The sequence below is a fragment of the Grampus griseus genome, assembly GCF_964374135.1.
Source record: "Grampus griseus genome assembly, chromosome: 17".
In the NCBI taxonomy this organism is placed as follows: Eukaryota; Metazoa; Chordata; class Mammalia; order Artiodactyla; family Delphinidae; genus Grampus; species Grampus griseus.
The window spans coordinates 32468007-32483847 of record NC_139011.1 but is presented as its reverse complement, the minus strand read 5'-3'; the positions used below and the strand labels follow the sequence as shown (position 1 = coordinate 32483847).

At 43.4% G+C, this 15841-nt stretch overlaps 1 protein-coding gene across 1 annotated transcript in view; it reads right to left on the bottom strand.

The window, feature by feature from the left end:
- Positions 1-14960, bottom strand: part of DPYS (dihydropyrimidinase) — an 88774-nt gene extending 73814 nt beyond the window's left edge. The window contains exons 1-2 of the mRNA XM_082675233.1: positions 14664-14960; positions 750-908 (exon numbers count right to left, since the gene is read on the bottom strand). Of these exons, the coding sequence (XP_082531359.1) occupies positions 750-908; positions 14664-14927 (423 nt within the window). The 5' untranslated portion in view covers positions 14928-14960. The remainder of the gene's footprint in view (positions 1-749; positions 909-14663) is intronic.
- Positions 14961-15841: the final 881 nt, after the last annotated feature.

Below are 15841 nucleotides of genomic sequence, written 5' to 3'. Positions count from 1 at the left end.
AGCCCTTTCTGGCAAAACGAGTTCTGAATTAAGTTCAATGTGGAAAAACATGTTATTGATTTAAACCACAAGTCAAAGTTCCTTCCAAAGTACACATACATGTTTTCACGGGAAAAAAATAAACATTTTAACATCTCTCAAAACTGTCTTTTCTGTCTGAATCATGTTATCATTTCCGCCATGACCTAAATCATTAGCAGATACGGAAGGTTGTGTAAGCTGTTTTGAAATGCTTTGACCAGGTGTTGATGTTAGCAGAGCACCAGGTTAGTGCACAGCTAGGAGAAGGCCTTGAACACATTCCCAGTCTGTCCCTTCCTTGGTTTTTTCCCAGATATTAAAAACATTTGTAACTAAAGTTTCGATCTCTGGGAAAACACTGCTTAAAAGTGTCCTGTATTGTTAAGTTGAGAAGTCCAGTACTTAAAAAAAAATTACATTTAAAGTATTTACAATTCATGAATTAAATATTAGGAAAGTCTTTTGTGAATGAGTATAAGGGATTTATCCTACCACTTTCATACGCCTTAAATTTTTTTTTAGTTTTCTAAGTTGATAATACCTCACATGATTTAAAATTCAAACAGTACAAAAGAGTATGCAGTGAAAAGTCTTCCCTCCAACTCTGACTTCCAGGAAGCCACCAACATCACCAGTTTCTTACGTTTTGACATTGCCTGTTCCTTGACCTTCGCACAGAACAAGGACTAAAGGACTAAATGGAAGAAACTGGATCCCCAGTGGTTCACCTGCTCGCTCCACCATGTCACCGCCACATGAAGGCTGTAGTCACAGCAGACTTTGGGATCAGCCCAGCTTCGCCAGGTCTCGAAGGCCTCGATGAGGGAGTGGCCTTTGTGAGGAATGGCAAAATCAATGATCATGGTGGTGCCGCCTGCCAGGGCAGCCTGCAATCACAAAAGAGTTTCAACAGGTTAGCCATCAGTTTTCTAGCTGAGTCATTTATCCCCTTGAACAACAGGCATTCGCAAGCACTTGGGCAAACTTGATGGGTCCGGGAAATTGCACAAAGATGCTGCCTGTTTAAAAGATCTAGAGAGACATGAATAGATGTTCCATAAATTAAAGTCTGAAGTATTAAAAGAGCTAGAATTGCTTCTGCAAAATGAATGACACGTCTGATGAAATGAAAACGGCTTTGACCAAAGAAAATAGTGAAGGCTGTAAAGTAAAACCAAAATGGAAAAACGGAGAAGATTCAAACATTTTTCTTCTCAAGAAAACATCATTGTACAATCCACTTCATTAGAATCAATCTTGGTGAACTGTATCTCTAACTACACTGTGTTCCACACAGAATCCTGGGAGACTCACGTGATTCCCACCTGACCCTCATTCCCCACAACCAACTGGTGACTCCTTAATCTTTCCTTAATTCTCAACTGTCCCCTCTAATCCATCTCCAATGCTCTGGTCTTAATGTCACCCCTCAGCTTGATCTTTATGTCCCCAGTTTTGCTCTTACTTCCTCCAATGCAAACCCCTTTTGCAATTAGGGGGAAATTCCAAAGCACAGACGTGACCCCTTGACTCCAAGACTTAAAACTGAATGCTTCTCACTGCCCCTGGAATAGCATGGAATCTTTTTAACATGATCTACAAGGCCTTGCACGATCTGCCTCGAAGCTTCTATTTCCCCTGGCATATTACACTATGTTACATTACAACTGGATTAAAAACTATTAAGTTATTAAATCATTGACTAATTACTGACTTTGATTTCATTTAAACTAAGATTAAAAGATGGTTAAATGTGTTTTTAACTGCTGTGTTCAGACAATGTAGGTGAAAAAAAAAAAAAACATAGGCAGGGATATAGTAGTGCACTGGTTAAGGGCGCCGACCAAAGAGGCTTATTGGTTCCAGGGCACAGCTCAGATTCAGCACTTGTCAGCTATGGTACTCTGAGCAATTCCTTAACCGCTTCCTTCCCTCCTTCCTCCCTTCCTTCCCTCCTTCCTCCTTCCCTTCCTTCCTTAATTCGTTCCTTCCTTCTTTCCTTGTACAGTACTGTTCTGTACATTCTGCACATTTGATCCCCAGAACTTATTCATCTTATAACTGGAAGGCTGTGTCCTTTGATCAACAGCTCCCCATTCCCCCCATGCGCCCCAGCCCCTGGCAACCACCATTCTACTCTTGGTTTCTCTGAGTCTGGCTTTTTTAGATTCCACATATAAGTGAGATCATATAATATCTGTGTTTCTCTGTCTGACTTACTTCACTTAGCACAATGTCCTCAAGGTCCATCCACTTTGTCACAAATGGCAGGACTTCCCTCTTTCTGGATAATATTCCAGTGTAGACATACACCATATTTCCTTTATCCACTCATTCACAGATGGACACGTTAACTTATCTATATCTAGACTATTGTGAATAATCCTGCAATGAACATGCGAGTGTAGACAGCAATTTCTTAACCTCTGTGTGCCTTTGATTCCTAACCTGTAAAGTGAGGACAGTAATTGTACCTGAACCATAGGGTTGTTGGGAGGATTGAATTGGCGTGACGTATATAAAGTGCTTAATACAGTGTCTGACTCATGGTAAGTGCTTCATAGGCTTCAGCCCACAAGGAGTGATGAGCCTTTGCACCACTGCTCTAGAATCAGGCATTTCCCCGCTTTTCATACATTGACTCATCTCACCACCAGAAACATGGTCATGTTACAACAAAGAAGGGAGTGCCACCAGCTTCCCTCCCAGGTCTGCACCCCTGTCACCCTCCCCCCCCACTCACGGCCCCCCAGACATGCCGAGTGCTCCCAAGGTCCCAGCTGCTACATTAGCTCCATTCTATCTCCTTGTTCTTGCTTACTGCAATGGATTTTTATTTTTCCTTAAGTCACTTGGTCCCACTCCAACTCTTTTTGCTCTCAAAAATCTCACTATTTATACAGGATCCTGTACCTTATCTTTAGATAACAATTGCCTTATGCATGGCAAAACAATACATAGTTGCATTTCTTAAGAAATCCCTATTGGTATAATGACAATTCCAGAAAAAATTCCTTAGGCTCTATATTTTTATTTGAATGCAGATTAACCTTCTCACTTTCCCCCTTCTAAAATGTCTTCTCACAGGTACCCCTTGAGGCTGAAGGGCATTTTGCTAAGAGTGCTGTTAATTAAAGTGTCGGAAGAAAGTACTTTTTTAGTGTCTACTGAACTAGAAAAATCAAGCTTAAAGAGCAATTCTTTCCATATTAAATGTCTATCACATGCAGGATGTGGGGAAACTAAATACAGTGCTGGTAGAAATATAAATAAAATGATGCAGCCACTGTGGAAAATAGTTTGGCAGTTCCTCATAGAGTTACCATATGACCCATCAATTCCACTCCTAAGTATATACTCAAAAGAAATGAAAACATGTCCACACAAAAACTTGTACACAAATATTCAGAGCAGCATTATCCATAATAATCAAAAAGTGGCAACAACCCAAATGCCCATCTACTGACGAATGGATAAACAAAACGTGGTATATTCATACAATGGAGTACTATTTGGCCATACAAAAGAGTGAGGTTCTGATGCACTTGCTACAACTTGGATGAACCTTGAAAACATGATGCTAAGTGAAAGAATCCAGTCACAAAAGATCACATATCATATGATTCCGTTTATATGAAATGTCCAGAAGAGATAAATCCATAGAGACAGTAAGTAGAATAGTGGTTGCCTGGAGCCAGGGGGCTTGGGGAAAGTTGGGGTGCTATCTAAAGGGTATGGGCTTCTTTCTGGGGAGATAAAAATGTTCCAAAATTGATTGTGGTGATGGTTGCACAGCTCTGTGAACATACGAAAGAACGTTAAACTGTACACTCTCAATGGCTAACTGGTATTGTATATCAATTACATCTTAATAAAATTATTACCAAAAAACTGTCTACCCAAGTAAGCCATTACAGGGAGTGAGTGGGCTGTTACACACAATGCAATGAAAAGTCTTCCCTCCAATTCTGACTTCCAGGAAGCAACCAACATCACCAGTTTCTTGTGTTTTGACACTGCCCATTTCTTGATCTGCCCATTTCTTGATCTTGTACAGAGCAAGGACTAAGGGACTAAATGGAAGAAACTGGACCCCCCAGTGGTTCACCTGGTCACTCCACCATGTGACACACTAATAATCAGACACACACAAATAATCAGACCATCTAGAGGGGGAGACAGAAACAGGCACAAACAACTATAATAAAATAATCAGATGGTATTAATAGGTAGCAAGTACACTTCCATAGTAAATGTGATATAGGAATTGCTAAAGGGAAGTTAAAATTGATAAGCTCCCTAGAAGAGGAAAAGACTCCTGGGAATTCAGAGGAAGCTGGGATTTGAATTAGCATTAGGACATAAATGTGCAGTTGCCAATAAGGGTAATAGTATCTAACTTGTAGTGAGCGCTTATTATGTGCCAGGAACTATACTGATGTTCTAAGTGCTTTCACCATCTCATGAGCTCTGCAGCAGGTCGCACTGTTAACTCCTTTTTAGAGTTGAGGAAACTGAGAACAGCACCGTGAAGTAACTCCCCACCTCTCACAGCTAGAGAACAACAAAGGCAAGACTGGACCCAGGTCATTGGGCTCCAGAGCCAGTGCTTTCAGTAACAGTTGACAGCAGGGGGGAAACTCTGAGAAAAGGGTCCGTGAGGAAGCATCAGCAGAAGAGTGGTAAAGGGCAGAATGTACACGCAAAAGAGAAACAGACTCACAGGTAGAGAACACAAACTTGTGGTTATCAAAGGAGAGAAGGAAGATGGGGAGGGACAAATTAGAAGTATGGGATTAAGAGATACAAACAACTATGTATAGAACAGATAAGCAACAAGGATACACTGTACAGCCCAGGGAATTATACCCATTATCTTGTAATAGCCTATAATGGAGTATAATCTGCAAAAACACTGACTCACTGTGCTGTACACCTGAAACCAACGTACTACCGTACACCAACTGTACTTTAAAAACAGATGACTGGGATGTGTGAAGCAATGGTTCCCAGAAGAAGGCAAGGCAGTGGCTGGCTGTCTAAGGGGGTGACGGGAGTCCAGGAGCTGATTTTGACTGCAGTGACTGAGAGGTGGCAGACGAGGGGCCAGAGGAGGGCAGCCGATCTGGTCTTTGGAGGGAGCATGAATTCTGTGGACACCCTGAGCATGAGGTGCTCGGGCACATGTCCACTCTGTGTGTTTACAGACAGAGAAACGCAGCCCTGATGCTGACGAACACTCAAACGCAGGAGGAGGACGTGGCAGTCACCTTGCAGAGGATGCCAGAGGGGTCCCAAGGTCAGGGGAAATAACCGGAGAGAGAGAAGCCACGGCGACATGCTCCAGAACATACCAACCCTTAGCAAGAAAACAAAACAGGTCTGAGCCACTGGCTGTGTCTGGGTGGAGTGACTACGGATCCTTTTAATTTTCCTCTAGTTACATTTTCTCTTCAATAGTTGCTACATTTTCTATAACAAAGCCTAACTTTCAAAAGAAGAAAAAATAAAGATTTTACATATATGTGATACAAATCCAGGTATGCATGTATATGTCATATAAACTAAGTAGCTCAACTTCGATGGGTCTCTTATGAGACTGAAGATGTGACGGTCAAATGGCCACTTTTTTTTTTAACTACAGCAAATTGAAATTCCTGGGGCTATCATTTAAAAGCCCATAAATAAGGATTTATCCCAGCTGCTCTGTCTCCCTAATGAACAGAAAAGGAGCAGCCACTCGTCTTCTTTGGTTTCTTCTCGTTCTGTTTCTCCTCCCTAATTTCCTCCTTCTTCTCACCCCAAAATGGGAACAGATCTAGAAAAACTATAGTGCCTGGGACAGGACAGCCTGGGCCAATCCTAGGCAGTGGATTGATAACGGAACCTGTCTTTTTCCAAACCCCTGGGGCTTTATCCATCCACCTGCCGCAGGGATCCTGGCTGCTACCCTGGGACCTGGCAAACAGTGGTCGGGCACTGTCAGCGCCCCAGTCTCCTTTGAACCTCTTTCTTCCTCCTGCCTCTTCGGTTCTCTCTGGTTACCCAGGGTCCCTTGGCTGCCCAAAGTTATCTCAAACCCCTGACTATTACTTCAAGGTCTGAAATGTTCCCTTCTTTCCACTGGATCCGGGGAGCCACGTGCCAGAGCTGCAGTTCTGTAATCCCACTTAGAGGGGACACCAGGAGGTTTGTGAAGGAGACCTGCCCCTCCCGGGAAGTATCTGCCTCTTGAAAGAAGAGCTTGTTCAAACGCCCGGTCCTGGGTTAAGCATCTTACACACATTAGCTCATTGAATGAAGCCTTGCTATGGTCCGGAGAGGTAAAATTGCTTTTCTTATTTTACAGTTGAGGATACTGAGGCTCAGAGAGGTCAAATGACTCTCCAGGGTCACACAGCTGGTGAATTCTCACTGGGAACATGGAGGAGGACACAGCTTTGAGCAGGAGCTCTTACATTCAGCCTACTCTGGGCCTCAACCCTAGGCAGGCCATTCCCCCTTATCCGATCTTCCACTTAGTGTGATCTGACTTCCAGCCTGTTGCCCCGGGTCATCAGTGAATCATTACTTGGAGAAAGGCATAAGTTGGTAAAATGAATCAAGCATTTAGGAAACCCAAAGCCATACCAAGACAAAACAAGTCCCATCAAATTATAAATTGTAAATTCACAAATGAGACACAACTGTATTAAGCTCACGTGATGTTCATCACTGCGACAACTGCCATTGAAATAATGCGCCCCTAAAAGAGTTATTACAAGGAAAGGCCCATATTAGTGCTTCTTGGCCTTCACACACTTGTTAGCCGTGGGATAATTAACTTTACCCAGCAAACCAACTCATCCGAACATCTCATTCCTAGCCCACCTTGGATATTTTCAGTATTCATTGAATTGCTTTTAACATCAGATGCTTCTAGATCCACTTCACAAAATGTTCACCAGGGTCAACGTCTGAAGAATGAAGAGAGTTTACGGGAGGGGGAACCAGTAAAGGGTGAAAATTTCTTTCATATTCTTATACAAAACCTAATTGTTTCCTTTGTATTTATTGCTGACTGACTTCTCCTTTATTTGTCAGTCAGCCAAACAAAATGTGTTTGCCTTTTCTAATCTTGGCTCATAAATCAGTTCTTTCGGCTCCTAATTACTTTGGCTGTTCTCCCTTGAAAATCTTCCAATCTATCTAAAACCTTCTCTTGAGAGGAAAAGAGCATGTGCTGTCTTAGGTGGAAACGTGATAGAACATAAATTGGGATAAACTCTTAACCAAAAGTGGGGTCATAATATGACAGAACACAAGATTTTATTTAAGACTGTATTAGGTTGTAAATCATTATTGAAAGCATCCCAAAGATTTTCTTTCCTTTTATGGTGTCACTGAATTTTCATTTCTAAGCTCATCCTAGAACAAACAAGTAACTTTGTTTCACTAAAATTTATCAGAGGACCTGCTCGACCCAAATAAAACAAAAAGAAATCCAGCAGTACATTTGAGCCTTAGGGAGAAAAACAAGTGGCTGAATTTTCAGATTTCTCATAGTCACTAAGACTTATGAAAACAAACTTCATGATCCCAGTTTACGCTCCAACTCTAGAAGCATATCCAGCTTTGTAAAGATGTCCTCCACAGTGCCTCTCCACACTCCTTGCCGCCCCAAATGTGAAACATTAATCACACCGTCACCCATCCCACTGTGCAAACCACAGACTCAAGAGGCACCCTTGACGTCTACCTGTTCCCTTCCCTACATCCCCAAATCCAATCCATCAGCAACCTATCCCCTCCCCTACATACTCCATGAGTCTCCATACTTCCTGCATCTGCACCTCCGTTGCCCTGTGCCACCCTCATCTTCTGACTAGACTAGACCAGCTAGTCTGGGCCACTTCCAAGCTGTTATTGACTTCCCTCTGCTCTCAGGATGAAGAAAACAATTATTACACAGCCCATAAAGCCCTGCACGATCTGAGTTCCTTTCCACCTCAGAGAGACGAGTCACCCATACTCTTCTCTCCCTGTCCCCTCTCTACCTAGTCCAGTGACTCTTAACCGTGGCTGCACACTGGCATGGTCTAGGGAACTTTCATCTGGCTGTGTGGTTTCTAAAATCCTTCTATGAAAATGTTACTGTAGAATGTAGACTCTGAGCACACTTGAAAGCTGAACGCTCAGTTTTGTCCCAAGCCCATTACCTAATCAGCGTTAACCAGGACTTTTAACAAAACAGAATTACAGTCTATTTCTACATCTATGCCTCCAATAATTTCCTGTTTTTAAGAAAAGACTATGGTTTGTTTTATTTTAAGCTTTTACGTGTGAACAGATCCTCAGGGCTCAGGAACTCATGACTATCACTATAACGTGAAATTCCTCTATTAGATGCAATGAAACATAACAGAAAAATTGCAGTGTCCTCCCTCAACTGTTACGTGACATCTGAATAAAAGCACAAGACGGTGTTGAGGAGAAGGCTCTGGGGAGTGGCAGAGGCTCACTTATTGGAAATGCAGCCCAGCGATGCCAGCAATTAGGAATGGTGACCAAGCACAAGGGAAAACGCCAGGTCAAAACCTGTTTACTCAAAAATAGTCACAAATTGTCCAAGTTAAGTCTACAAGTCCAAAAGTCCACTGTATATAATTTATTATTAAAGCCAAGATAAATTAGAACCCCATATACCTCCAGTCTGTCTGCCATTGCGAGCAAAGACCACAGTTTGCATCTCTATAACCCCAACCATAATGCCTGGCACGCAGTGGGTTTCCAAGAACGATTTGTTGACTGAATTCATGGAACGTAACTATCAACTTGAAAATTCCTTGGCTTAAGGTTATTCCATATTAGACGGCAGTGACAAGGTCCAGAATGTGCCACTGTGGCATAAAAATCATTTTGAGCTGCAGGCATTTGGGAATAGGCTTTTTTTCCTGAACTCCCTTACCTGCCTAAAAGCAGAGCTTTTCAAAAGAACTGAATTGTCATAAATGCCTCTCCAGGAAGATGACTCTTACCACCTGAGACTAGAAGCCTGCACTGCACCTAAATAGACCTCGTCATGAACTATCGTATCTCCAGCTATTCCCCTAAGAACCCACTGGTCTTTCCTAAAAGTCATTTGTTTTTCCATAGGTGCCCTTCTTCCCCTCCCCTTCCCTTGTTAAGGTGATATAGAAGTCCCAAATTCTAACCGCCTCCTTGAAGCACATTTTTCTGTGAACTTGCACTGAATGTATATGAATTTTAAAAATCTGTCTTTTCTCTTGTGAATCTGTCTTTCGTCAGTTTAATTTGTGGGCCCCCAAAAACTAAACATAAGAGGTTAGAGGAAAAATTTTTCTTTCCCGACAGCAACGTCAAAGAAACCTTGAATCCTGACCACCTCTGTCAGACACTGAAGGCATGCAGTCCAGATAAGTGAGGGAGAAAACAAGCAGTGGAAGTGGAAAGCATGCAAAACTCAAGTATGAAAACTGAAAGAAGGCAAGTCCCAGATTCTGTAAAATTCAGTGAAAGGATTCCTAACACACACTACCTTCAATAGGGCCAAAGCCCTATTTAGTATCAAGTGGTTTCAAATTAATCTTTGAGATGGTTTTATTTTCTTCCTCTGATTAGTGCAAAGAGTAACTTTGTAATCAGTAAATAGCCACTGAAGGAAATCACAGAATTATACACTCTTACAGCTGGAACATGGAACTTATTAACACAAGAATGTTCAAAGCTCAGCCTTACAAGCAATTAAAGAAATGCTTGTTTAAAAACATTAAGAAATTCTATGTTTTTCCTACTAAATTTGCATAGATTTTTAAAAAGTAAATATCCACAATTAGCTAGGACGCAGTGAGATGGGAATTAGGATGTATTGCTGGGAGGGGGGCATAAATTGAAGGGCAATCTGGATGTATGCGTTAGACTCCTTTAGGATGGATCGAACACTCACTGGCCCAGGCATTGCACCCTGAGAGGTGATTTCTACGTCAATCATGAGGAATCTGAGTGATAAATTACGTCACAACATTGTTATGCACAAGCCAAAAAAGCTGGAAGCCACCAAAATGTCCAACACGAACAAGATGGGAGTGGAGCTGTTAACAGTTGGGGAAACAGAGGATGAAAAAATGGGTCGAGCACTTGAAGAGAAGGATAAGCTTGGGCACCTGAAGTTTGAGTCGCCTGTGGGACATTCATTGTCAGATGGGCAGAAATGGAAGCCTGACGCGGAAGAGATACAAGACCAGAGAGAAAGATCTGGGACTCAGCCTCGGAGAAGTCAACAGGCCACAGAAATCACGTTCTCTGACAGCAGTGAAGGCCGTGGGTGAAAGGTTTAACGAACAAGGCTGATTCCAAAGTGTATGCACCATTTAGTAGAAGGAAAAATGTTTATACGTGCCCCCAAAAAGAAAAATCTGAAAGGAAAATGTTAAAAGCAAAATGTTGAAATTATAGATGATTTAGATATTATTTTTCTTTATACTCTTCTGTATTTTCCTTTTTTTAAAAAAAAAAAAAAGCAGTGTCTTCATTCAACTATGTATGATAAGTGAATATAATGCTCCAGCATTTTCCTGAATGATAAATATATGTATTTTTCATTACTTAAAAAAAAATTTAATCCGAGATGTTCTAACTATTGCCTTGTTTTACAGATATGGAAATGCTGACAATACCAGTAGAGGAAGTGACTTGCCCAAGGTCATGCAGTCAGCAAGCACAGCTTCTGAAAACCATCCTGGAGCTCCAGCAAGAAACGGAAAAAGGGATTTGGTTTGTAACCAAGCTCTCTGAATCACAGCTCTTCTACCAGGTGAGGAAGCTCTATAAATACAGCCATAAATATGTGCTTAATCATATACCTTCCACTGACTTATTGTAAGTAATCACCTCCATGGCATTTTACCAAAATGTTCCACAGCAAAGTATAATCTTCTCTCTTGATAATTTTGAAGATTTTTTGTCCTTCACAAAAAAAGTGTTCTGCATTTTCTCAATTAAAAAAAAAAAAAAAAGATCCTTTTGCCAGCTACTGATGCTGTCAAATTTTTAATGTGAGTCCACCCACTCCAAGCTGTATCTATGTCTGAATACAAATACATATATTTGAAGACTGGCCAAGTTCTTTTAATTCATTCTCTTATCACAGGATGTAGTAAAAGCAAAGTCATATTTCCTTCAAGTTTATCTCATTTCCAATACCCATTTGAATAAAAAAATCCCATTGTCTTTCACAATGGATACTGAATTACTGGAAGACCACTGTACATCTAGTCTAGACCAACAAAATGAAATATGATTTCTTTAAAGCAGAATGCTATTTCCATTACTTACATCAGATGGAAAGCTTTTACCTGTAATTAATAAATCAATTATAAGCTTTAAACCTACCTCTGACATGAATTAGATTTCCAAAATATGTAACCTTTGGTTGAACTATATTTCATTTTTAAAACTGGGGTCCATCACAATCTAGTGATCAATACATAGAACACCACAAATAGTATCCCTTGTGTTTGTCAGATATTATAAATGGTTAGCATTATGCTTGCAGGAAGCACACAGCTGTTGGTCTAACCTTTTGGGGCCCATCTCCTGAAAGCATGATATATCGTTCTTACTTTATAGCTTTCCGTACTTAAGGTACCCATTTCTGTAGCCTTAGGGATGATGTGGCTATAAATGCATGTATAAATGTCTCACAAACCCACACGGTGAGATGTGTATTTATTTTGACAAACTTAACTGCCTACAGTGTTGGGAAGGTAAAGAAGGGCTAGTGTATTTCTGAAAGATGACTTTGCTCTGTCTTTGACAAAAGACATCTCACAGTAACACACACCTTACATTCACAGCTTTTTCATCTACCTACTGCCATTCTGACGAATCTAAACATTAGACTTTTTTTCAATCATCATTTCAGAAAGGAAGAGAACCTAGTAGGTAAGAGCTCTAGGGATGGCAGGCAGTCCTGAATTTGAAGAGCCACTCTGCCACTTACCAGGTGTGCGACCTTGGGCAAGTGACTTAAGTTTCAGTTTCTTCAACTGCAAAGAGTAGACAATGGCACCTGGGATTGTTGGAAGACAATGCACAGCTTAGCACAGTGTCTAGTACATAGCACGGACTTGATAAAGTAAATGTTACTTAACAGTATTCATAAGATGCTTTTCATCTTATGAGGAGCATTTACAAAACACTTCTGTGTCCCTGTTTCCCCAAACCAGAAACTCCATCAACATTGCCTTGGGAATTATCGTGAAGACTCTAGAAAAGAGGACAAAAGAACTCCACAATGCCCTTCTTTCAGAACTCAGGCCAATACTTTAACGCTCATGTCTATCTGTATTTACCTGGCTGGTTCCATTTTAGGGAGCCTCATCTGTTTGTGGCATGGGGATGTCCTGGGATTCAACCAACCAATTCTGCAGTAGACTTTTGCAACTTTGCCCTTTTGTGAGTACTGTTTCATGTTCCACGTGAATTTAGTCTTTGCTAAATCTTTGACCTTATCTCGGACCATATCATTTTCTGCTTGTGATCCTAAGCTCATGAAAAACATGTTTTCCTTTAATGTTTTGACAACCTTTAAGTACAGAAACGCCTAGAGAATCAACTGGTAAGTTCTTTCAGATGGTGAGAACAGACTATACATAATACGCTACAAAAGCCTGCCTTCTAAGTATGGATTCGTAAATCTCTCCACACTGGAATCCCAGAATGGCCGAGAACAGATAGAAAACTAAGAATCCCCTCCCAGGGTCTTGGGGCACGCACAGATAAGCTTGAGAATGAGAAGGAATGTCCTGCCCTGGCAACACTCTAACCCCGCTTCTTGGCTGTTTCTGATCTAGAACCCTGATCAGAGAAAGGGAAATAATGAGGGGGAATAATGCTAGTGGGCCTGCTGACTGATGGTCAGCCACAGCAGCAGGTCCCCTGCCATCAGCAATGCACTTAGTGAATGACGAGTCTGTGATAACAGAAAGTGCATGTACTATAACTGAATACAACAGGTTACAAAACTTTTATAATACAGGTACACACATTCATACACACATGCACAATACAACCTCAATTATGTAAAATAAAGCACATGAAAACCATAAAGACAATACACCGAAACACTGGTTGTCACTGAGTGGGAATTATGGGTAATACTTTTCCTCTTTCTACTTTCTTATTATTTTTTTCCAATTGTCTATAATCGTGTATAGCTTGGATATCTAAAAAACGTATTTTAAATGTCGACATAAATTCATTGAAATTTAGCAAATTTCACGTTTTAGCAAGAGAGAAAAATGAATACTCTTCACAACAGATAACAATCCTTCCTACAAACGACTTTGACCATTGTCCTGATGGTAAAGGTTGATAATTAGTAACTAGGAGGACGCTTTGCAAATATTGGCGCCAGCAGCCTGCCCCAGACCCCTCTCTCTGGGTCAGATGGTTCTTTTTTGTGTGAAACATTCTGGTCTATCCTAGAGGACTGGGGAACGTGGAGGGAGAGAGGTGTAGGGAGAGTGAAACTGTTAGAAATCGGTTGGGTAACGGATATATCCTCAAAACTGCTCTGAAAGTGTTTGCAGCCTGTACCTGCACTAAACAGACCGATCTGTTTCACACACACCAGGGCGTGGCCCACCAGGAAAAACCCGCGCATCCGTGAGTGACAGCTTAGACCTTAAGGATATCGATACTTCCACTTTGCAAGGAGCCGTTTCTCCCACCACATCCCCAAACGCAAGCCTCAAGGAGGGTGTAGGTTTGGCTCCAGCCAAAGTGCTGCGGGCAGTTTTAACTTTATGTTCCTGTAAGGCTGCCCTGTGCATCTCCTTTGGTTTCGGGAGCTCTGAAGATCCGTTTAAGGTTCTGTTCATAGACTGAGCCTCCAAGCCTTTGTGTCTAGAGAAACCCAAGCCTCCCTCACCTGGGGACCTGTGATCTGATCCTCCTACACCATCAGTAAAGATGCAGGTGCTCAAACAGCAAGAATCAGGGTCTGTGTTTAATGTCCCTGGGGCAAGCACGTCGGAGAAGTGGTGGGGACAGGTCAAGTGTGAGTGCTGGGAGACCATTTCTGCAACAGTTCTCTTGGAAACCCTTGTCCACGTCGTACTTTTTCGGCTGGGGGGTGGAGGCAAAGACTGTGGACGCGTGGGCTCTTCACTATCACCCTCCGCGCACTGCCAACGTGTGAGTGACGCCAGTAACTTCTAGGTGAGTGGATTTTTCACTCGGTTTGGGCTGGGGATGGATGATGGGGACAAACGGCTGGGAGTGTCGACTTAAAAGAGTCTATCGATTTTATGGAGGCCTTGTGGACTTCCACAGAACACCCAGTGAAAAAGAGAGGTTCTGGGGGAGGGGTGCAGAGAAACGAGGGTGCGGGAATAGGCTGCCATAAACCTGCCAATTACCCAAAGAGAGAAGGGGGCGGCTTTGGCTGATGCCACCGAGGAGGGCCACCTAGAAGAAGGAAGCTCAGTGTGGGCGCCTTGACCCTCCGCGGCTCGCTCACGCCCCCTCAAACCCCCGCGCGGCGCGAGCCCGCCCAGCCAGGCCCCGGGGGCGCAGCCTCAGAGGCGGCCGAGGGCTCGGCGGGCGTCCCGGCGTGCAGGGCGCAGCGAGGCGTGTACCTTGGTGCCCTGGTAGAAGTCGTCCACGGACCGCGAGCCCATGAAGGGGAACTGCATGTGCGTGTGCGTGTCGATGCCGCCGGGCAAGACCAGCTTGCCGGCGGCGTCTACGACCCGCAGCCCGGCCGGCGCGCCCCCGGGCGGCAGCAGGTCGCGCCCCAGCGCCCGCACCACGCCGTCCTCCACCAGCACGTCGGCCACCTGCGAGGAGTCGTCGTTGACCACGCGCCCCCCGCGTATCAGGAGTCGCGACGGCGCCGCCATGGCGAGCGTCGCACGCGCTGCGGGCCGCCCTCCTTCCGGGGGCACAGGGAGGACGCCCGGGCCGGGCTCCGGGTTTATCAAGGACCCGCTGCGAGGGGGCGGGGGAGGAGAGGCTCCACCCCCGGGGGGCTGGGCCTGCGTGAAAGGCTGGGGCGGACCCCGAGGTCAGCGGGCTTCAGACCTGAAAGTTCTGCCGCCTTGAATCCAGGTGTACGTCCAGACCCTAGATGTACACCGAGATTTTTCCCTTCCAGTCATTGGAAGGGAAAAGTCTTGGAGGTAGTTTTAAAGACGAGGGACGTTTGTTTTCCTTTCTAAGAAAAGGCACTTTGGGGAAAAAATCTACCTCATTTCTTCCCTTTATAAAGAGTGTGTCTGTACCAAAACGCAGAGAGACAGGCAGAGAGAGAGAGGAAGGGAGGGAGACAGACAGACAGACACCACCAGCAACAATGAAAACACCCACGCCCCGAAGAACCACTTGATCTGGATTTCCTTTTAAATATTCTTAACTGTGCGAGGAGCAAAGATAAATGACATTCTCGTCCTCAAGGAGCTAAGAGCCAACAGTGACACACATACATATTTCAATGGATAACAATATATAAACCAGAAAATTCTGCCTTCGAGAGAGGCTAAAGATACGAGTTTAGAAGAAAGGGGGAGTTTATTTCTGCCTTGAAGGAAATCAGATATGGAAGATTCACAAAGAGGTATTTGAACTAGGACAAAGAGGACATGGACATGGAGAGATAAGGGCTGGGAAGAGGGATGATGTTCTGGGCGAGGGAACAGGCTGGATAAAGGCACAGAGAAGGTGATGGCAAGTTGAGTGTGACCTCCACGTGGTTAAGCTGAGGGGATAGGGTTGGACAGTTGTGGACCACCCCTTTCCTCCCAGGAGAGAAGGATGA